This window comes from Caloenas nicobarica, chromosome 4, assembly GCF_036013445.1.
Source record: "Caloenas nicobarica isolate bCalNic1 chromosome 4, bCalNic1.hap1, whole genome shotgun sequence".
Lineage (NCBI taxonomy): Eukaryota > Metazoa > Chordata > Aves > Columbiformes > Columbidae > Caloenas > Caloenas nicobarica.
The window spans coordinates 38,030,996-38,053,792 of record NC_088248.1 but is presented as its reverse complement, the minus strand read 5'-3'; the positions used below and the strand labels follow the sequence as shown (position 1 = coordinate 38,053,792).

The 22,797-nt window shown below is 40.8% G+C and overlaps 1 protein-coding gene across 1 annotated transcript in view; it reads right to left on the bottom strand.

The window, feature by feature from the left end:
* The window catches only part of TLL1 (tolloid like 1), a 134,910-nt gene extending 113,346 nt beyond the window's left edge, over positions 1–21,564 (bottom strand). Inside the window, exon 1 of the mRNA XM_065633325.1 lies at positions 20,920–21,564. Within this exon, the coding sequence (XP_065489397.1) occupies positions 20,920–21,076 (157 nt within the window). The 5' untranslated portion in view covers positions 21,077–21,564. The remainder of the gene's footprint in view (positions 1–20,919) is intronic.
* Between the last annotated feature and the right edge of the window lie 1,233 nt (positions 21,565–22,797).

Sequence of the window (22,797 nt, the reverse complement as noted above, 5' to 3'; positions counted from 1 at the left end):
GAAGGACCTGTATGTTTTAGAATATGGCATTTGTATCAAAACCTGTCCCTAACACACAAAAAGAATGACCGTGTGGGGAACCATTTAACTGGGTTATAATGATTTTTAGCTTCTTTAGGAATTATACAACAACTGCACAGCAAAGGCATAATTTCTTTTTCTTCCCTTCCATCCAGCTCCTCATCATCCTGCTGGTTGTCCCAACATGTTGCCCAGTCCTCACAACCCTTTCCATGCCCAAGCGTTGAGAGGCTGAACAACAGGAATTATCTTCCCACAGCACCAAACCTTCAGAGTCCTCCACAAGTCTCAGCTTTACAGTGCTTCCCTCTTAGTCCGTCTTCACCACCATTTATCAGAGAATCGGAGTCCCCAGAGCACGAGCATTTGCACTGGGTGCTGGCAACACACAGTGCAGGCATTTTGCTTGCTGCTGCTGAAAGCTAAGAACCATGTAGCCAGATCAGAGAGTAAGACTCTAGATGACAGACATGACGCAGAAACAAACAGCTGTTTCACTGTTTCACATTGCATGACATAAAGCTACCAGAGATGGTTTTCAGCCATAAACAGAAGGCCCAACTGGTGAGGACGATTTTGGGACAGTCCAAAGTGAATATTCAACACTTAGGAGCACACAAGGGTTTGCTGAAAGTGACCTTGATAATGTGGTTGTCTGATGCTTTAAAGCAGAAGTGAAAAATGTATAAAGTGGGGACAATATATGTAAGTAAAGAGGTTGTCCTTTATGATGTGTGCATAACTTAAGCAGTGTGCTTTGGAAAAATCAAAACAAATACACTTCAAGCGCCTGCAAAATCTGAACTGGTGATTACAATTTTGAGCAGACAATTTGGCACAGACACATTCCTACGGATAAATAAAAATGTGGTTTTGAAGGCAGCTGTATATTGCACTTCACTGGAGAATTTGCTTTCATTCTCCCACAAAATACTCCATCAATGCATTAGCTCAATACTACCCATCTTTTTTATTACTAGATAAAGATGTTTTATGTTTGGATGAGATATGGCTGACAGCTCATTTTTCCCTTGCAGTCAACTCAATCTCATCCAAACTATTAATGTAACAGAGTTCCAAGACAGATTTGCCAGTGGATGTTAAGTCAATTCCCACTGACTTAACTGAGGACAAAACTCAGCCCTTAAGCAACAGAAGAAACGTTAACTGGTACTGCTACTGAGTACAGAGAGTTTATTTTCTCTTAATGAGAAATAGGCCTGAAGCAATATCTTCAGGAGACCAAGCAATTTCTGTAATGTCCTTATTACCTTTATCAACATTTTTACTGTGTACTTGCAAGTTCACTTTGTCATAGCTTGTTTTGTTATAAAATGAGCTCCTACACCACAAACATATTTCTGCGAGTAACTGGATAGAAATACATACTTTGTTTCCAGGAAAAAATATGCATGCTATATAGAACAGTAAGCTTTTAAAGCAAGTCACCTATAAACACAAAAGTGTCCCCCAGGCAGATTTTACTTATTTTAATATTAGCCTGTTTGGTAAACCAGTGAAGCAGCTGGCAAACGCTTCCACAAGATTTTATCTAGAACAAATAATGACAGCAATTTCCTATTTTTCATTTATATTACCAAAATCTTCACAATTAAAACTCAAGCTCATGCACTTCTTCAGGTTACAATTTATCTATCAAACTGTTTCTGTGTCAACATACTAATGTCCCAGCACCCTCAGTTTTAATTGACCTTGTAGAGATCATTGAGAGTAAAGTCTCACTTTGTAACCATGTATGTTCATTTCAATAGCATAAAAGAAGCAGACATTTTATAATCAAAATGTTTTAGTACTGCAACTGTCTTAAGTCTAAGCTGATAATGTAAAAAGAATTCAAACTGCCACAGCTACCCATATATGTAAGAATTAAAATACAATGTCATTTATATAAGCAACAACTGAAATAATATTTTTAGAATTACCCAGTTACTTACTACTCTGTTAAGTCTGCTGTTGAACAGGAACTTGACAGCTCCAGTCAGGGCAAACTTCAACCATCTCCCTCAGATAGTCCTCCTTAGGAATATTTTTATCTCAATTACACTTCTACCAGCCTGTGATGCACTGACGAGCTTTCCTCACAGACATGTCACTGGGTGCATCAATAAGTATCACATCTGATTACTACCTATATTCAAAAAAATCAAAACCAATCAATCCATAGGCGAGTCTACATACAGATGCACTACTCTCTCTCATGAACTTGCAGTACTGTGTGTCTACTAAAGATCTACTTCCTCCTGCATGACTGTAAGAAAACTGACATGAAGATACCCTGTGCAAGATTCATTTCACAGTGAATTAGCAACTTCTCTGGGAGGGGAGAAGAGAAAAAAAAAAAACAAAAAACAAACACAAAACCAACAAAAACAACAACAACAAACACCAAAAAAACAACCCTCAGGAAAGCAAACCCCTCTGAGGTAGACTATAGATGCAATGTAATATCATAAGATAAATATGACACATTGAATACAGATTAAACAGCTAAATAACATGACGATGTGCAATATTGGTAAAACATAATAGACCAAAGATTACTCGCCTTGCTGAAAGCTAAATATCCAATAAGGGACCCAAATCCTTGCATCGAAAGTCAAGATGAAGACAATGTAAATAGTTGAGAAAATTTTGGCCTGCTCGTTCATGCAATGGCAGAATTTTTCTTGTACTTTTCTTCTAGAAAGAACACCTACATTGAACTGCAGGCATAACTTTAGATCACAAGTGGTGAGAATAGCCTCTCTTACATAAAAATAAAACTATGGCGGGGAGGAAAACCCTACAACATGGAAGCAAAATAGTACTTGCTACAAGAAAATATTATCAAGCTTCCAATTCTCTATCAGTTATAATTTAACATAAAAATTGGCTACACAGAAAATTATTAGAACCGCTGACAATATATTACGTTTGTTAACTAAAGTTAAAGCAGGGGCAGATTTCAATTGAAGACAACAGAAATTGCCTGGCCTTAAGCTGATTTTGACTCTTCCCGTAACAGTTAGACTTGCTTCTGCAAGAAGTAAAGTGTGAATAACATAGGTATTTTGACTTTGTAGACCTGTACTTTATGTACTTCATAGAATCATAGAATGTCCTGAGTTGGAGGGGAACCACAAGGATCATCAAGTCCAACTCCTGTCCCTGCATGTGACAACCCCACAGTTCACACCATGTGTCTGAGGGCGTCGTCCAGTCTCTTCTTGAACACTGTCAGGCTTGGAGCTGTGACTGCCTCCCTGGGGAGCCTGTTCCAGTGCTCCACCACCCTCTGGGGGAAGAACCTTTTCCTAATGTCCAACCTAAACCTCCCCTGGCACATCTACCTGCCATTCTCTCAGGTTCTACCTTTGGCCACCAGAGAGATTGGCGCCTGCCCCTCCTCCTCCCATTGTGAGGAACCTGTAGACCATGACGAGATCTCCTCTTAGTCTCCTCTTCTCCAGGCTGAACAAACCAAGTGATTTTAGCCACTCCTCATACAGCTTCCCCTCCAAACCCTTCACCAACTTCATAGCCCCCTTCTGGACACTCTCCAGTAGCTTTAGATCTTTTTTATCCTGTGGCGCCCAGAACTGCACACAGTGTTCCAGGTGAGGCCGCACCAGTGCAGAGCAGAGTGGGACAATCGTCTCCATCGCCTGGCTGGCAATGCTGGGCTTGATGCACCCAGGACATGGTTGGCCCTTTTGGCTCCCAGGGCACACTGCTGGCTCATGTTCAACTTGCCATCAACCAGAACCCCCAGATCCCTCTCTGCAGAGCTGCTTTCCAGCATCTCGTCCCCCCGTCTGTATGTACAGCCAAAGTTGCCGTGTCCCAGGTGCAAAATCCAGCACTTGCTCTTGTTGAACTTCATGTGGTTGGTGATTGCCCAGTCCTCCAAATTGTCCACATCCCTCTGTAGGGCCTCTCTGCCCTCAAGTGTGTCAACAGCTCCTCACAATTTCGTGTCACTGGCGAACTTAGTATTCCAACAAGTTCTGTGTCCAAGGCAACATTTTGTGTGCTATCCCATCAATTGTTTTATATTTGGCATAAACATATTTCCATGTCTATTAACAATATTTTTTTTATTCCTCCCTGAGCAGCAGTTTTAACTAAATCGTGTCCTAGCTTTTAATATTATTTTGTTGTGATTGATATAGGAAAATTGAACTGAACTTGAATATTTGAATTTGTTATGTTTAATTAATGATCAGATTTACTGTCCAATTATACAAGGATTCCTAAAATTCAGTTGCCATGTATCTCATTCTCACACACACTTTTAGAACAACATACATACATTTCTTATATGCAAATGCACGTTCACATCGCACTCTGCACCTTTTAGTGTTCCCTCTCCTTGGAGCTCAAAAGAAGTCTTACAAAAGTAGTGCTTTTTTTCATTTATTATGTGGAACTATATGACATGTTTTTACAACAACCAGAAATTCTTAACTGCGGACACCAACAATGTAACCACATTAACACTACACATCAACATTTCTCCAATATGCTAGATAAAAATCTCACATTCTGTGCAACGCACACAAGGGATGAGGAGCAGTCATTGGCGTCACGTTGGTGTCCCCTGGGAACAGCAGACAGGCACAGGAGCCTTTTCTCCCTGTTCCTCTGAATCAGGAGGAAATATGGGAAAGGATGACTGGGAGAGAACCGACCCTCAGGGGCAACAGAAAGGGCAAAGTGGTATTTCTGGGGTGGGGGGCAGGGGGGAAGAACAATGGGAATAAATGAGATCTCCCCAGTTTCAACTTTCAAAATCAGGACCTTGATATCAAAAAACTGCCGTAAAAATGGCAGTCTCCACCTTCCTCCTGTAGCCAACTCTCAGAAAATGCCATTCACTCTGCCTCCCCTTGTGCCAAGTCTCAAAATACACAGGTATCGACACAGGGAGCACTGCTTGTCAGCCAAGGAGACCTCCTGTCAGAAAGCACTTTGCCACCTTTACAAAGGAGGCTGAAGACAGACCAAAGGACCAGTTGACAAGATGTGCATAACCCAGCAGCCCTGCTTCCCTGAAAGCAACAGTGACCCCGACGTCAAGCCTGGATGGCACAATTGCATCCATACAGGTGAAAAAGCTGACAACTCTTTCAGTAGAAGTGTTGTTTCACACCACACTCTGAAGGTTCTTCAGGAAAGTCATACCAATTAAGTTTACATTAAAATTCCAGAAAGTCTGATTGAGGGATATACAGTAAAAATTAAGAGACAAACTAGCACGAAAAAACCCCGCAAGCTGTTAAGTCTTTTCCGTACTCTTTTCCATGTATCCCCAAAATTTCCAGCTGGACAGCTGCTTGAGAATGAGCCCTTTGAAAGTTGACACATACCAAGTGCTAACTATGGTGAGCGTTTCCTGTCTCCAGTGAATCAAGACCAATTTTCCTCCTGGATACATATGGAAAAACAAGCCAAAAATTATTAAACGCTGTTCCAGTATCTCTTCTATTATAGAGAAAGGCTACTGGGAAATGGTGTACATTTCGCCAAGTTTCCTTTGAGTCAGCTGTGAGCTTCTTACATGCCAAATGTCGTTAAAATAGGAAGTATAAAAGTTGACAGTAACAACTGAACAAAAATTTTGGTGGTTTTGTGGCTTTAATTTAAATCAGAGCTAGGATAGGATTCTGAGTGTCTTGGGTTTTAATATGAGTGTTACAGAAAATGTACGAAAGACAACAAACAAAAGAGACAAAAATTATTTAAAAATCCTCTGTAGATAGAGGAGGACAGATGCATCATATATGGAGACAACACTTAATAGGATGTCTACGACTTACATTATGTTCTTTCTGAAGAGGCATACAAAAAAATCTTTATTACACTATTTTTATACTTTATAATAAAAATGTATTTAGAACTTTTGTATGTATTACTGATTCCTGTGGTAAAATTACTTATTGAACTGAATAAGTATTTTTATTTTAAACATGTCTTTCACACTTTTCGTAAGGCACACTATAGTATTTTCATTGTAGTAGAATCATTTACCCAATATCAAAACCCTAACATACTTCACTTCTTTAACACTCCTTAATTCTCATGCCAGTTTACATTAACAAATGTCAATGCATCTACTGCTCTTTATCACAAAAAAATGTTTTAGAATGCACAAGAGGACACCTAAGGGATTATGGCATTCATGGGAAGGCTGGGTCTGTCTTGCTAGCCCAGGCTTTCTAAAACTCCCTTCACCAGTCCCTAGAAGCTGCAGCAAGTGCCCTCCAGACTCAGGGGGGAGCTGCAGGACTTATTCCCGAGCGCAGCGTGGCGCGCAGCCAAAGGAGTCATTTAGTGGAGTTTTTGGCCAAGCAGGAAAGTGTTCCATTTCTTCTGCCATTCATTGAGACCCACGAGGAAACTGAGACAGGAAGTCAGGCTCCCAGATAATAGGAGTGTTCCTAATGATGTCCTTTGGCTCGCAGCGCAGAACAGTTCCTCTATGCTCGCCCTCGCTACAACATCTTCTCTATATATAATTTCCCCCTGTAGAGGGGGAACAACAACAAAAGCATTTTAAATGAGTTTTCCTTCGCATCCAGTTCAAAGGGCCCAGTTAAATTGCATGGATAATTGGTTTCTGTATGGTGTATGAACAACAACTAATTGTTTCTTAAAAACAGCTATTTACGCTGAAAAATTAGTCTAGTGTAATGCCACTTCGAAAAGAAACCTCCACTGCAACAACTACACATATATTTAAAACCTCACAAAACACCAAAAAGCTAATTACCCACCAATTACCTGGTTACCTCATTGTAATGCATACCTTCAGTAAGTCTCAGTAAAGTGGCCCAAAGTATAATTTTTTCTCACATTGAAATTCTGACCTTATTAAGGTGAACACCATTCATCTCATCAGAAGTAACAAGAGATCCTGAGAGGTACTGCAGCCTGGGTGAAGAACTCAGCCTTATAAGTTGCAGTACATAGACATCATGCATTTAGTATTCCTGCACAAACATGCCAGGAAACACAAATCAGATGAAAAATGAAGACACTACTTTATGATAAACGAAAGGGAAAAAAAAAAAAAAAAACACAAAACAACCTTTCATTGGCTTCTGTGGGTCCCTGCCCTGGGCATGGTTCCCTACTGGACAGTCCATACCATGGCCCATGTAACACAACACAGGACCCGTAACACATTATTCACTCGGGCTCTTCCACATCTCACCTACAGGATCTGCTGTACCCCATGGCAGGATACAAGGCAGTGCTACTGTAGCTATGATGGTCCAAAGAGATGACACTCAAAGTTCGCGAGGAAAGTAACTACCTCTTCTTAGACCAACCTTACAGAACAAAAAACTCTAACAAACTTTCAGACATGCAATCTTTACAAGCCATGGCATTTCACCAGGTGGAAGAGGCACTGAACAACCACAGCAGTGTACGAGAGCAAAACCAAAAGATCTGTGCAAGAACAATTCATCCATATTTAACATGTTGGAACAAAATACCACTAGGAATTTTGATATATGCATCATGTGCAACTTTTAATTAAAAGTTACTACCTTAGCAGCAGCTAAATGCAGAGAGTGGTTTGATCTGCAGTCAAAATGCACTCATATAAGCTTCTACTGGAAATCATCTATCTACAGATGCAGAGGGCTCAGCAGAGGGCTCAGCACAGGGTAATTCACCTCTTGTTTGCATCTTAGTTTTTCCCTCGGTACCTGGCTTCCCCTAGCAGATAACCCATGCAGCACTTAGTGATGTCAATTTATTCCTTCTGATCTATCCAATTTAAACACCAATATTTGTGACACTTCAGACAACAAACAGGAAGGAAAACTAAATCCAAAACTGATTATGAAGAGGGGAGGAAGGAAAGGTGAAGCATGTGTTCGGCAGTGCCCTGGGGCACAAGGGGTCCCTGCAGCCCCATCAGTGCAGGAGCAAGTCTCGTGTGTGCTCCTTTCCAGTGGGCAGCCGGCTCCAGAAAGGGTTTTATCTTGATAGCAGAACAGCCATAAAGAACTAAAAGGAATCAGAATTGATAAGCATGTAAGAATGGGGATGTTAACTTGTTTCTTCAGCACATGCAAGTGGATTCAAAATCTTATCTACATGTTTGCTGATTTCTGTGATACATCATCTGCTTGTTGGAAGGAGAAGAGAGAATTTCTCTACTGATAAGACCTAGGACATAAGAGGTTAATGAAGCCAAGACACAGTATGTGAGCAGAAATCAAGGGTCAAATAATTCTTCTTGTTCTATAAAATTGTGTAATTAGAACTGAGCTATTACTATTTACGTTAAATTTTGTTGATTCTTTTCCTTAGAGTCATTCTTTAGTCTGAGCTTGTTCATAATTAGGAAAGACAAACGAAAGGTCTACACATCTATGATCAAGTCTCTCTAAATAATTCAGAAAACCTTTGACTTCCTATACAACCTAGGGCCTAGAATGATTAGATCGATGAATCAGCAAAAATACCTTATATGTGATGGAATGCTGTACCATACTCTAAACAAATTTAAAAGATACTTTTTAAAAATATAAGTAAACAGCCAAGAAAAATTAGTTTTGCCCAAGTTGAAAAAATTGTCATGACTTTAATTGGTTCTACACATTGTTGACTTAAATCATCATAGAATAGTGTGCATTTCTCTCCAACATATTAGTTTTAGCCCCCTCAAGATCTGCATATCTCCGTAAACACAGTTACCGATCAAGGAAGCATCACTGTATTTGACTCTCTTCCATAAAGCAAAAGGGAACCTATGTTATATATTCTCTTTACCCAAGTTTCACTTCTACAGATATACCAACTGTGATCCATCAGCACTATAATTCATATTTAATTCAGCTTCTTATAGTGTTAAGGTATTATGAATGAAAATATCCAAAAGACCTGAAGAACTGGGTTTCTGTATTTTTACCTGTACTTCCTGTGTGAAAGGGTTTCATCCTCAAGGATGCAGATAAAGAACTGGAGAGGAAAAACAAAACAACAACAACAACAACGCCCATACCACTCTCCACCACACCTTCAATTCAGGGATCAAAGGATTTAGAAACTGTAAACATGTAAACAGACAATATTTTCATGATGGGTAAAGATTTTTCTTCTTCCTTTCCTGGCCAGATAACTCCAGAGAACTGCATCACTAAAGCGAAGGACTTTCTTCAAACAAGAATCCTCAGTCAAATCTAGACGCATTTATCACCTGCAGTTCTCACTCAGGCTATGATTAAAATTCAACACACTGAAGAAAAAACATCAGAAAGAAAACAGCCTTTGGGAAACACAAAAGTAACAAACTATGTGGTTAAACACACAATTTACACAGAGGCTATGTCATAAGGATACTTAGGTCTACGCTGCAATCTAGAGTCTTTGCAATCCATCCAAAATATACATAGCTTTGAAAAAAAACACTTCCTGCTCGGTTTTTATTTTACCATTTAACTAATTCTTAAACTTATTAAATAAATGGGGATATTAGTACACCTGTTTCTCCTAGTTTTCCAAGATCTCTAAAGAGATCTAAAGAAGCTAAAGTTTCTAGCAGCCTCTGGGGTCGGAAATGTTTTAATTTGGGGATATTGTAAGTTACTGAAAAGACTTTCAGTGCTTGTCAAACTCTAGCTAATGGTACATGATTTTGCTGATGTTATTACAAACTACATTGACACCAGTTTCGCATGCCTGATGTATCTTCTAACAAATGAGTTATTATCTTTGACTTTACGATTTTTAAAACTACACAGATAAGGAACTGTATATGCGACTGCAACTATCATGTTCGTCAGCACATTTAGCAATTCATGAGCTTGAACAATTAATAAAGTATTCAGCAGTGACAAGAAGAAATCTATCTCTAAAGGCTGAGAAATTATTTCAGTAATCTAAATCCAGTCTTATCCTGAGGCTTGTTATGAGGGGGGAGAGGAAAAAAAGAAAAAAAAAAAAAAAAAAATCAGATGCTCTCACAAGCTGCTGGATTTTTTTCACACCCCCGTCCAGCAAGAAAGAACCTGCAATCACAAGGTCACTGAATGTACGATTTCATGATACTCTTGTGTTAGTGATGACAACTACAGAAACTGGGGCAAAAATCCAACTGCCTTCATTAATGTGCCTGCAAAGCATGTGAGCACATGAATACAAGCAAGCCATAGCCCAAGTGCACAGGAGTAAATTAATCAGCTCTGCACTTCATTACTTATTCATCTATAAATATTATCTCTAAAATAAGTGGAAGCATTCCCACTGAGTTCAAGAGCCTCTAGATCAGGTTTAAAACACAGATTAATGTGACGTTTCTCAGTGTAGGAAAAAAAAAAAAAGGCACCCACACAATCTGTACACGCAACCTTAAAGATCCTACAAACATACTCCTACAGGCATCTATGCTTCAATGATACTTCCTTAGGTAATCAGGTGAACATGTGCATACAGGCGTTTAAAGATAAGCATGTATACAAGTGCTCCAGTGGACCCATAAGAATCTATATACATTAGGAAAATGCAGTTTTCTTCTTGTATGCTTGCATATATTCCTTTTCATCAAATACAGTTGGTCAATGCATTTACAGTCACACTGAGCTTTGAAATTCACTCACTTCCCAAAATAGCCAAATTGCATTTATCTTTCAGGCGTGCTACAAGACATGAGTTTTTGAAATAGCATTTAGAGAGGGCTGAGGAACAAAGAAACTGCAACACTGGACCATATCCAAGGTCCTGTCTCTGACAGCAGTCACCACCAGCTGCTTCTCAGAAAGAAACAAGAATCTGCAGTAGGTAGACGAGGATAATCTGCCACACATTCGGGTTCATCCCTGTTTCCAGCTAGTAAAGACTGACTTGAACTCTGAAGCCTGAGGTCTAATATCCACTTGAAAATGTTATCGTTTTCATTATTAATTATCAGAGCTCCAGATACCCCTGCTATCTATGGAAATGTCATCTCGTATATGTGAATACTGCCTCAGTGGAATCCTTTAGCAGACTTCTATCTAAAAAAAGGTTGCATAAAAAACCCACATATCTCCTTGTCTCAGTTCTGATTTTGCCACTTCAGAATTTAACAGACTAATAGGAGTAGAAACAAAAATTTTCTCTTTTGTCTTCTGGGATAATTTCTGAAGTTGTACATGCTTATAACGTCCCTTCTCTTTCCTTTTCTCTTTTTTAAACTTGAACATCTTTTTACCCTGTTTTCATTAACAGTTTTTCCAATAATCTAACCTTTGTGGAATAAAACACTTAGCCACATTAATCTGATTCCTTAGCTATTTATAGGCTTGATTATTGTTTTGTTTTGTCTGAGGGCTTGTTTTGAGTTTGTGGGGTTTTTTTCTAATAATTTGTTTTCCAGACATGAAAGATTAATCTATATTAGTTTTCAGAACACAATGCCATTATGGCATATCATAAACAACAGAATAAGGATTCCAGAATTTAGTCCTGAATCAATTGTCTTGAATAGCTGCATAGGTAGAGAAAGACTGAGCGGTTTATATGAAGACAAGAGGATGGGCTGAGGGACAGATCTAAGATACTGGTACTAAAATTAAGATCACAAAAAGATGGGTAATGTGCCTGCACCGTAACCCTAGCAGTTTTGCATGGAAGCACACTATGTTTTTAGTCAGAAAAGGGCTAAGCAGATTGCCTGAACACAAAATACCTAATTTATCAATTTGCCTATATGCATACACAACTTTACACAGGATGAAATAGACAAGTGTAAGTATGGAAAAAGTTGTCAAGTAGTACAGTTTAACCCACCTGCAAATAAAACGGTAGGAAAAGCACAATTGTAAGAGTAATGTTGAGTAAAGGGGAAAAAAGCAAGTACAAGTAAAAATGAAGATGTATGCAAATTCGTTATAAATATAAGGACATTTTACCAGATGGAGAAATTGGGCAGTTCATCATCATGTTCTCACACCCGCAGAGTTGTTCTAAAACTACTCTTCATGAAAGCAAATATAATTGGCTGTGCAAATAAACTGTTTAAATAAATCTTGATATTATATAAGAACCATCTGAAATTATTTTCTTTACTTATTTGAGTGCATCATCTGGAAACATAGAGAAGCTCTGCCTCTTGGCCACTCTTTCTACAATCACTACGCCCTATTCAAAATTCTTTCCACTTTATTAGGGAAGTGGGAAAATTTTGAAGGTCTTTGGCAATACAATACCCACAACAGCAAGAATGTACCTAACTAGCACCCATTAAAATGTCAGACACCAGTAAAAGAGATTCATTTTTGTTTAATAACAAATAGAATTACTACTGGGAATATGTTTAACTGCTGCTACCAGCATGAGAATAATATAACCCATCTGCACTGCTCTTTAGATATTATACATCTCTCTCAGCTGATGTCCATGCTCCCTCACTTCTTCCAAGAGCTGGTATTTAAACTCCACTATAGAGTTTACAACATCCAAGTAGCACAATTTGGCTGGAGAGATATTGGCACTTTTCGAAGGCACAGTGTATCTCTGTCATTCCATATTTGTAGGAAAAGGGATGAAACTCATCAGGACAGCAAGACAGATAATTTATAAATTCAGATTTAAATGCACTGAAAATAAGGTTTAAAATAAATATCTTTCATTTGTATTTTTGTGTCGTGATGTTGTTCATTATTTCCTGATGAGACAGAGTTCCAATACTTACTATTCCTTAATATAATATTTTAAAAATTGATATTTTGTCAATGAGATATGATAATACCAACCTAGAAACCCCTGGAAGTTTGAGTCCTGATAAGATTTGCCATTAGACTGACAGTGAGAGTCCTGGAACAGCTGAATTTATTTTGCTGGGTGGCACCAATTTTTAAAGCATGGGTTATGCCTATTTTAAAACTAAAACTCCCAAATAATTTACACAACATTTAAACAAAATTATAATTTTAAGTGTTTCATGTAGCAGAAATTGTTGCTGAGAATATTCATATGGTTTAAATTACTGAAAGGATACCTCAGACCAAGCATGTTGTTCTGCAATATAATTGATGACCATCAACAGGAATAAAAGAAATTCAAAATCAATTCCTAGTCAGTTATTGATAGACTTTATCTCAATAAAGTATATATAGCAAAGAAGCTAGTTAAATACACACTGCATATCCTATTAGGTATCATATTTCACACACTTCAAGAAATAAATTATGAGTTATTTTAGAATACAATTGATTTTCTGGTGTTTTGATCTTGACAATCTCTGTTTTTAAATATTGATGGGAAAACCCACAAACCTACATTTTGGCACCTTATTGCTCTGTAAGAGCTATCTGATTGTACTCAAATATTCTCAGACATTTGATGCTCACAGATTTATAGTCACTCAAAATTTGTACTTGCAGACCATTACTCAGGCAAAAATCCAAATAAAAGTCACCTGAGAGTATCTGTATGGGTAGGAACTGGCCCCAAAGCAGTCTGCAAGAACAACCACTCGCATGGGTTGCACACCTGTTCAGTGTCACACACAGACCCTCTACATCTGTCCATGGCACAGCCTCCGCTTTCACACTCCCCAGCTCAACCTGTGCTGGTGCATTACTACTTATGCAAGTTTTACACTTCAAGTACTTCTAGTACTCTTATTTCTATTGTTCAGCAAGGACAGTCTTCACATCAGATCTTGATATTTAGGTGTGTGAGTCCAACAGAGACAGAACGTTCCTGTGTGTGTTCTGAACAGATATTTAGAGCTGGATATTTCAGGGTTTGACGTACAGTGTTTAACAGATCACTGGCAGCCCACTAAGCACTCCAGCGCGAGGCCTCTGAGAACAGGCTAGACATGAGAAAAAAAAACTATTTCCAATGAGAGTGGTGAAACACTGGCACAGGTTGCCCAGAGAGATGGAAGATGCCCCATCCCTGGAGACATTCAAGGCCAGGCTGGACGGGGCTCTGAGCAACCTGATCTAGCTGCAGATGTCCCTGCTCATTGCAGGGGGGTCGGACTGGATGACCTTTGAAGGTCCCTTCCAACCCAAACCATTCTATGATTCTATAACATGCTAGTGGTTATACACAGCCCACCCATCCTTCTCCTTTTCTTCATTTCCAGCCGTGAGTGTAGGAGCCCACTTGCTTTGCTACAAAGCTACCAAAGCACTAGAGGACAATCTTGCAGAAAGCCTGATGACAAGGTATAGGTTATATTTGGAGAGAATAACTGCTAATTGTAAGCAAGAGAAGAATATGTCAAGGGGTGAGGGGGGGTGGAGGGAAAGAAAGAAGAGAACTGGGTGACTGGTTAGGCAGCACAGGGAAAAGCTGAAAATCAAGTAGGAAGTGCATTCATTGGAGGGAAATCCAGAAGCAAGGAAACTTGTCATAGGAACAATGAAAGAGATGACAGGGAAACAAGTAAATGAGCAGCAAACAAAAAATGAATATGCATTAAAACACATTAAGAGATTAGCCATTAGCTCCTTCTTAGCCAAGAAAAATATCCTGAGAAAAGAGAACTAAAAATACCCAAAGATTTCCCTAGTCACACTTTCAGTTGCTATAGCTCTGAAGGGATGTAGCAGGGAGGTGGATAGAGGTTGTTTGTGGTCAAGAATGGAAGGAATGGACTGCATTCAATAATGACTGGAACAAACAGATTAGAAAATTCCTAAGGAGGCTGAGAAAAGTCTGAAAAATGCTATGAAATGCTGCCCATCCTACTGAAAGCTTTGAAAACCCAAAGCTTAGTTTTGCTCTGGAATAATCTTTGAATCGTGTTTCCTTCAGGTATATTAAAAAGAAAAATAAAAATTAAGAAAAAAAAAAAAAGAGATAATGTTGTACAACCATAACTTGTTTAATGAGTCTAAAGCTAGACCATATAAACCTATTTCAGTTTAAGGATAAACACAGATCGCTTAAACAAAGAACAGAGATTTCTCCCCTTGTTTAGTTTATTCACTGTTATAAAATTTAGAGTACTGTAATGCATCCAGGAAGAAAAAAAAAAAAAAAAAAAAAAGGTCTGTTTTCCTCCACAAGGTCCCCTGCGCCTGTAAAATCCAGAAGTTGACTCTTCCATTTTACAGCCCTTCTGTCAATACCACGCACCACAGACATGACTGTTTTTCTCCAAAAAGTAGTGAATGGAATTATGCCATAAGCCTATCAACCCTGTTTTCCAGAGGGGCAATAAGAACGACATAAGGCAGACATCCAGGTGTGGTGAATGTTTCCGAGCTTGCCTGAGGGACCTGATTCCAAGCTCAATTAGATTTGTCAATTAGGCTTGTTTTGCAGTGATGTAATACTGCTCCTTGCAGGTCACTTGTTTGACACACCGGAAATATATTCAGAAACAGATCCCTATGGAAAGTGGTCTGGACATGAAACTGAGCCTTTGGTATGGAAGAATATTCACAAAGTTAGAACGTCAAATATATTCATTTAATATACTTTTCCCAGAGTTTCATTACTGAATTAATCTTTTCAATGAAGCTGAGGAGAAAAAGAGCTTTATGTTCACACAAATCTCTTTCAAAGTTGTCAAGATACCACATTAAAGGGCACCATGGATAAAGTAATGGTGGAGAATTCTGAAAAAGAAATGCAACTTAAAAACTAAATTTTTCAGTAGTCTGATTTACCATATAATTTTATCCACAGCAGGATGAAGGCCATTTGGGACCAACTATTCAGAAAAGCTTGTTTCTGTTTCAGCTGCCTACACTATGCATTTACTATATGAATAGTCACAGTTCTGTCAATCTGGCAAGTGATATTAGCACTACAACCTCTATATTAGTACAAACGGCACAATGTAACTTTCAGAATTTATTGCATGACTGCAATATAAAGATGAAAGATCTCAATTATCTAGACCATGCAACAGATTCAAAATGTACACCCAGAGGTTTTAAGAATTTTCATATTACCAGACTACACAATTAGCACGCTTATAGCTGAAAACACGCATGCCAGAATACAAGACAAACTAAAAAAAAAAAACCAACCTAACAGTATAGAAGGCTGCTACTACAACACTAATAAGCAAGTTAGATTGCACTTACAGACAACACATATAATAATTATACTTAACATCTACTATTAGCTTTTTCATGTTCAGATACTTTAAAAACAAAATATAAGTAGGTTTCACATCTGACTGAGGTGGCAAATACTAATGCCACTATTACAGACAATCCAAACTTTTTTTTTTAATTATTTATAAAGGTGCAAAGGAACCAAATGAGTTCCTTAGATTCTCACAGGAGTAAGAAATAGACACAATGAGGAAAGTCTGTCTTAGTTTTTTCCTATTTTCAAGAAGGCACACATAGATACAGAATTTGTTCTTAGTCAAACAGCAAGCTAACCAACTTCCAAGTTAAGAAGCTGTAAATCTAATTGTTCATATTCATTATTATATTTTTCAAGTTTGTATCTAGCTTCACTCAGTAAAAAATGAAAAGCTTCTGTTCCAGGGTAAGCAACTCATGCACAATTTGAAATAAAGAAAAAAATCCCAACAAAGTGTTTTGTGTAGAAAAAAAAAAAAAGTGCCATCCAAACTAACTACAGTGAGAATGTGAAAGTTTCAATGACGTTTTCCTTGCAAAAAGTTTCCCAGTGCAAGACAGAAATTCTGGTGCAAAAACAACTAAGGCACACAACATGTGGAGGCAGGAGGGAGAAGGACAGGGACTATATATATAAAAGATCAAGGAATTTGACTTCTAGCCTATTCCCCAAACCTTTAACATTTTTTAAGAAGTGAAACACCTCACAGAATAAATGCTACAAGAGACTTATCTGACTTATCTGAGGATACCCAGCTGTTCAGAGGCTGGAACAGTCCTCAGTGATGTGGATATGCAACAAAACTAAGACTTACTGCCTCATCTCTCATGGTTCACAGCATTTTAGTTGGAAGATCACACCAGAGTATCTCTCTCTGTTTTGTTTTGGGGAAACAAAACAAAAGCCTTCAAAAAACCTTTAATATCAATTAAGTGCAGACTATGAACAAGTATTACAGGATGGGAAATTATTTCCTACCCATCTCACTCTTTATGTTTTCCAACAAATATCCTTAATATGTTATAAGCTGTGGTAAGAATGGAAAGAACAAAACTTCAGGAATCCACAAATAAACATAGACGCATGCTATAATTCAAAAAGCTTGACAGTGCCCATTTAAATCTTACTATGTGTTTTATTTTTTAGAGTAATACCTGATTTATACAAATGTTGATTATGTTCTTAGTTTCTTTAAAGCCCAACATTGCACTGAGTACGGCATTCCTGTTTCACATCTTCTAGCAAATTAGATGTTGAAGATGAACTACGAATGCCTTACACTTGAACTTCACAATGGTAAACACTGAGGGCAATATCCTGCAGAGAGACACGAGGAAACATCCGAGACATCAGAAGCACAGAAACTGTGTTACATCACATCCCGCTGTTACAGCATGCCAGGATACTTGTTATAAGGAGACATACCATGACCCAAAATTCATACATAGGTCAAAGGTCTGCAGACAAACGCACAGGAAACCACACAGCTCAAGTTCATCTGTGCAATGTCAATAGCTTCTTTACCAACACTTGTCTCCTCAACACCGTCACAATTTTTTCTCCAGGCTCTTCTCTTCCCTGGAACTCTTACTCCAGGGTTCCCAAGGTTCTGGTTTTACTGCTGAGACTGAGTTTTGGGGCTGTTGTATAAAATATCTGCTGTTTTAGATGCAATTGGAAATATCAGTTCCAGAAAGAAATCCTAACTCTACTGCACATCTGTCAGACTCCTGTTATCTGCAGATTTTTCACACAGCTGGAATCGTTGTAAGAAAATGTACTTTTCAGCCTCTATGGCATCCTGCACTACACTGCTCCTGTAAGTCAAAGGAACAGTGTGATGCTAAAATTATTAGTTCCTTATGAAAATGTTAAAATACACAAGCAATACCCATAAATAATCCCACAGAATTCCTATAAATAACATCTCAGCAGCTGTCTCATTCTGTTCCTGGTAAACTTCTCCAGCTCTTCTACAAAAGGGAAAAATGGGGAAAAAAGGACCTACCAAAAGAAGATTGATTCAAGATTGATCAACTTAGGACTGTATCTATAAAGAGTTATCTATATAGAATTATAACTATATCTAACTACAGCTCTGAGGCCTCATGTACTGTGCTTTCTGTCACAAGACCACAAATGTTTTCTCATATGATCTATGGAATAAAAACTAAGTATCAAAAACTTATCACTGGAGGAAAACAGAATGCAAATAACTTAAAAGACAGAGGAATCCATATTGCATCAGCATAGTTGGGGGATGTTAGTTATGGCCAGTTTCAAAGCATTTTATTTGCTCACAAATTGCGGTATGTCAAATTATTCTAGCACTTCCGTAAAATCAGCATGGAGGTCACTGGAATTTTTGAAGCACGTCACTAGGCGACATACCCTAATTGACTTTGGGCATCCCCCTATTTTGCTAAGCTGTAGAAATTCACTTATATCTGGGATCTAAGTCCTGAGTCCTAAGGACCTGTTACGAGCCTGAACAGTTAAAAGAAGAGCAGTTTTACAGCCTCAGCTGTAGGCCCTCAAGATGCAGTAAAAGCAGGTGTTAATTATATCTAAGATAGAAAGTTTGCATACTCTGAACACAACCTCAACAAGGATTATCTTGTTTCATCCTGTTATCTCACACACAGAGCGACCACATAAATTTGAGTGTGAACACCTCGCACGCCTAAGCGTGAAGCCTGGCTTTGTCCTTCTTTAGGGCCTCACTGTGGAAAGCATCCTAAAGGCAGATATCAGTAAAATTACTCATAAGAGTCCAAAACCCATCCCAGATGGTAAGACTTGACGTAGGGAGAACACACATTTGGATTATGCTGCTAAGAGAGGCGGAGCACCCACTATCCCCATCACCTTTGATCAGGTATTAGTACTTCACAGGCTAAGAGTAATGGAGCCTTTAGGGAAGGTTTAGCCAGAAAAGTAACTGGGAAATACTCTCAGAGGCTATTTACTGAATAGAAAAACCTCAAAGTGATTTCTTTTGAGACTAATGGGAACTACATACAACTAGCTCTTCATGCATCTACCTGTCTCTCCTCACAGTAGTATCCAAGCACCTCGTGAAGAAGCAGCAGCGGTGAGAGCTTCTATAAAATATTTCAAAGGGTCAAACTTTGCAAACAAATGTTTCTTTCTCCAAACAAAACAAAACGAAATGATGGCCAGGAATTGTCAACACTGATCATATTGCAGAGTCTCTTACTGTTGCCTTTCTCTCTTGCATAACCTTAAAATACTTAAGTGTCATGGATTATAATTTTTAATTATTCCTACTATTAAACAAGAAGTACTAAAAAAATTGCACAGCTGACTAACTACACATTTCTCATTATATGAAATGATGCACATAAATCCTCCGAAAGAATTACAGACCAGAGGACTTCAAGTTAACTATGACTACTTATTTATATATATTTGTGAGTGTTAATTATGAAAAATTAATGTTTTGTTTGCAGTTGCTTCTGCTCTTTTTGAACTTGAGCATTCCTCAGTTGTAAGCAAGACCTAACAATTCACACTTAGGAACAAAATATTTTTGTGATTAGAAAAACATCGTGTCTGCATATTTGGCATATATGTTCACCACATTCTCCTCAATAAATTAAACAAAACCACACAGACATAGCGAACACAACCTTTGGCTGAACTAGTTTTCAGAATATGAAATAACTAATTAATGCAAAGAAGGCTGCTGGAAAATTTGAGTACTTAGTTAACAATAGAGCTGTTGGGACTGGACCACCACTGTTATTCATCACACATTTTGGGTGGAAAAAAGCATCATCACCATACACTTGTCTAGTGAAATACCAGTGAACTCCGTTCCTGAGGTCAGTGTGAAGGGTGCTTTAACAGATGAAGAACTGTGCTTGGTATTAAGGAGGCTGAAGTCCTGAATCAGTAAGGTAAACGTTCTAGAAACGTACTAATTTGCTCTGCGAGGCGAGAAGAGACTGTAACTCAACTCTTCCCACAGTTTAGAAAGGGGTCGGTCAGGCAAAGAGCGCGCAGGGGGCACCGCAGCGGCCCCACAGCACAGACTGGAAAAGACCAAACGGCACCACGTACTGCTCGGGTTATAAGATACACACGCGTGGACTCGCAGGGCTGAAAGCCCAGCAGTTAGTTAGCCCCCGCGCCTTGTCCTCCCCTCCACTCCCCCTCCATCCTCCTCTCCCGCTCGGCCTGTGCACTTATCATATACATACTCATAGGGCGCCCAGAGCCGAGAGCCCGCCCCAGGTCCGCCCCGAGGAGTGGGGGTGCCCGGCCGGGGGCGACAGGTTGAGCCGGAGGAAGGCGAGAGGGAGCCCACGGGAGGAGGCACCCGGTCCCGCCGCGGGGACGGGCAGGACCCCGGCGGGAGCCGCCACCCTCCAGACCGCCTGCGGGGTTCGGCCCAGCCGCTCCGCGCTACGGGGCACGGTCCCGCCTCGAAACCTTTGAGCTCCACCGAAATGCTCTCTGAAACTTCCACGTCTCCGGTGGCCCTCCAGGCTCCGCGGCTGGCACGACGCCGCCAGGGACGTGGAACGGAGGCGGCCGGTCCAGCCCTGCCCGCCGCCGCGCCCCAACCCCAGCTAAGCCGGAGGCTCTGGGGAAGTGGGAAGTCCCAGAAAAGCAGGTCCCGGGTACCTTCCCCAGGTGAGGGAGTCGGGCGCAGGACTCCGGCTCCCGCTTATCGCTGCTGCCCCGGGAGGGAGCAGGTGAGCCCGGGACTCCCCCCCCTCACGCACACCGCCGTAAATAAAGCCGAGACAAAGTCACCAGCTGGGTAGGGGGTGGGGAGCTGTATTAGACGTGGAAGTCACTTACCGGCTTTGCAAGGATCCTTATAATCTATCGCCTCAGTTTTATCCTCTTCAGTGAAATCGTAAGTGTAGTCATAATCAAGGCCAGAGCAGGAGGAAGGCTTCCCACAGACAGTCCACCCGGCCAGCCACAGTGCCATCCTCCAGCAAAGCATTTTCATCCTCCCTCGGGCCGAGAGGTGGTGGGCAGGGTGCAGATGAACTAGGCGGCCGGTTCAGCTGTCCACGCCGGCTTGGGAAAGGAGGGTAAAGGACAGAGGAACCACAGGTTTTGGGGGGGTTAGGGTTTGGTTTGTTTGTTTTTCTTTTTTTTTTTTTTTTTTTGCCTTTCCCACCTGGAGGCTTCTCCGAGAGACGCTGCTCTCTAGGTAGCCCCAGTCAGACGAGTGCAACACAGAGTGAGGAGCATGAGCGCCACTACCCCTCCTGCCCCCAGCCCGCCACCTCGCCGGGGAGAAATCGCTGGGTGTGTGGGTGGGCGCAGGGGGTGGACTCAGGCCGGGAGATCCTGTCTGTCAGGGCGTCCCCTCGCCTCTGTCAAACCCCAGCCAAACTTCCCGCGGAGGAGGAGTAGGCGGCGGCGGCCGCTGCCCGCGTCCCGCTCCGCGCCCGGCCCACGCCCCGCCGACCCCGGTCCCGCTGCTGCTTCCAGAAGATGGATCCGGGCTGCACATCAGCAAACTACCACGGGGAGAAGGAGAAAGAGAAAGAAAGGAGGAGGAAAGAAAAGGGAGCGCGGGGGGGGGGGGGGGGGGCAGGGGGGATTGTGCACTAAAGCAAGCCGCGGAGCCCAAGTGATGAGAGGCAGCAGCTATACTGGAGGGCGCAGAGAAAAGTGTCAGTGCTTCCTCCTCCTCTGCACAAACACTCTAAGGTCTGTCTCTGGTCTGTCACTCGCCCCCCCACCCCCCTCCTCCGTCCCCCTTTAACTTACGAAAACCTTACAGGCAACTAACACACAGTCGTCAGCATCCTGCTTACTTATTCATACAGTCAGGGTCAGGATCCGGGCTGCTTCTGATCTGCTCCCTTGATAGTCTTATTGAAACACACGCGCATTCACTATATGCCTCTATCTCCATATAGCTTTCTCTATAGATAAGCAGTGCATGGCATTTAAGCAACAACAAAAGAATCGAGATCAGATAAAACGACGCACAGGTCGACACCCGGCAGCCAAAAAAGCTCGAAAGAATGGGTGATGAGGAGGACGGTGAGAAGAATTAACTGCAATTTAAGAGACGGGAAAATAAATCAGTGGCTGTGTATTTCTCCCTCTGCTGCGGCTGCTTTGCAGTGTTAGCCCCATGAGCTGACGGGTGGGGGTTAAGGAGCGAGGGGGAGGGGGAAAGAGAAAAGTTTAAGCGTCCATAGTTTGTTTAAAACAGAGGAAGGCAATATAAAGAGGTCCATTGGTCTCCAGAAGTTCAGCCAAGCAGCTGGGAACCGGTTCCAAAATGAAAGTAAGAACAAACAAACAAACCGAAAAAAAAATAATCAAGGCAAACAAAAAGTAAAATTGCAGCAGCGCTGAGATCTTGCAGTCGGGCTTTCCTGCTCTCACGTGGATCTCCAGGAAAGTGGTGGAGGTTTCTTTTCCAAGCGAAGTTTCCGCGGGAGCCGCCGCCCCGCTCCGCGGTATCCTGCTGCGCCCCGCCGCGCTTCAGCGCCGAAGCGCCCCGAGCCGCTGCCGCCTGCGCGGGGCCGGGTTTTGTTTTAAAGCCCGAGAAGGGATCAGCGCGCAAAGCCTCATTTCAGCCGATAAACCTGGAGAGGGAGGGGGGAGGAGGGATGAGGGGTGGAGATACGTACTGCTGGAATAAAATAAGATCAAGCCGGGAAAAAAAAGAAAAAATACATATATATATATATATATATATAG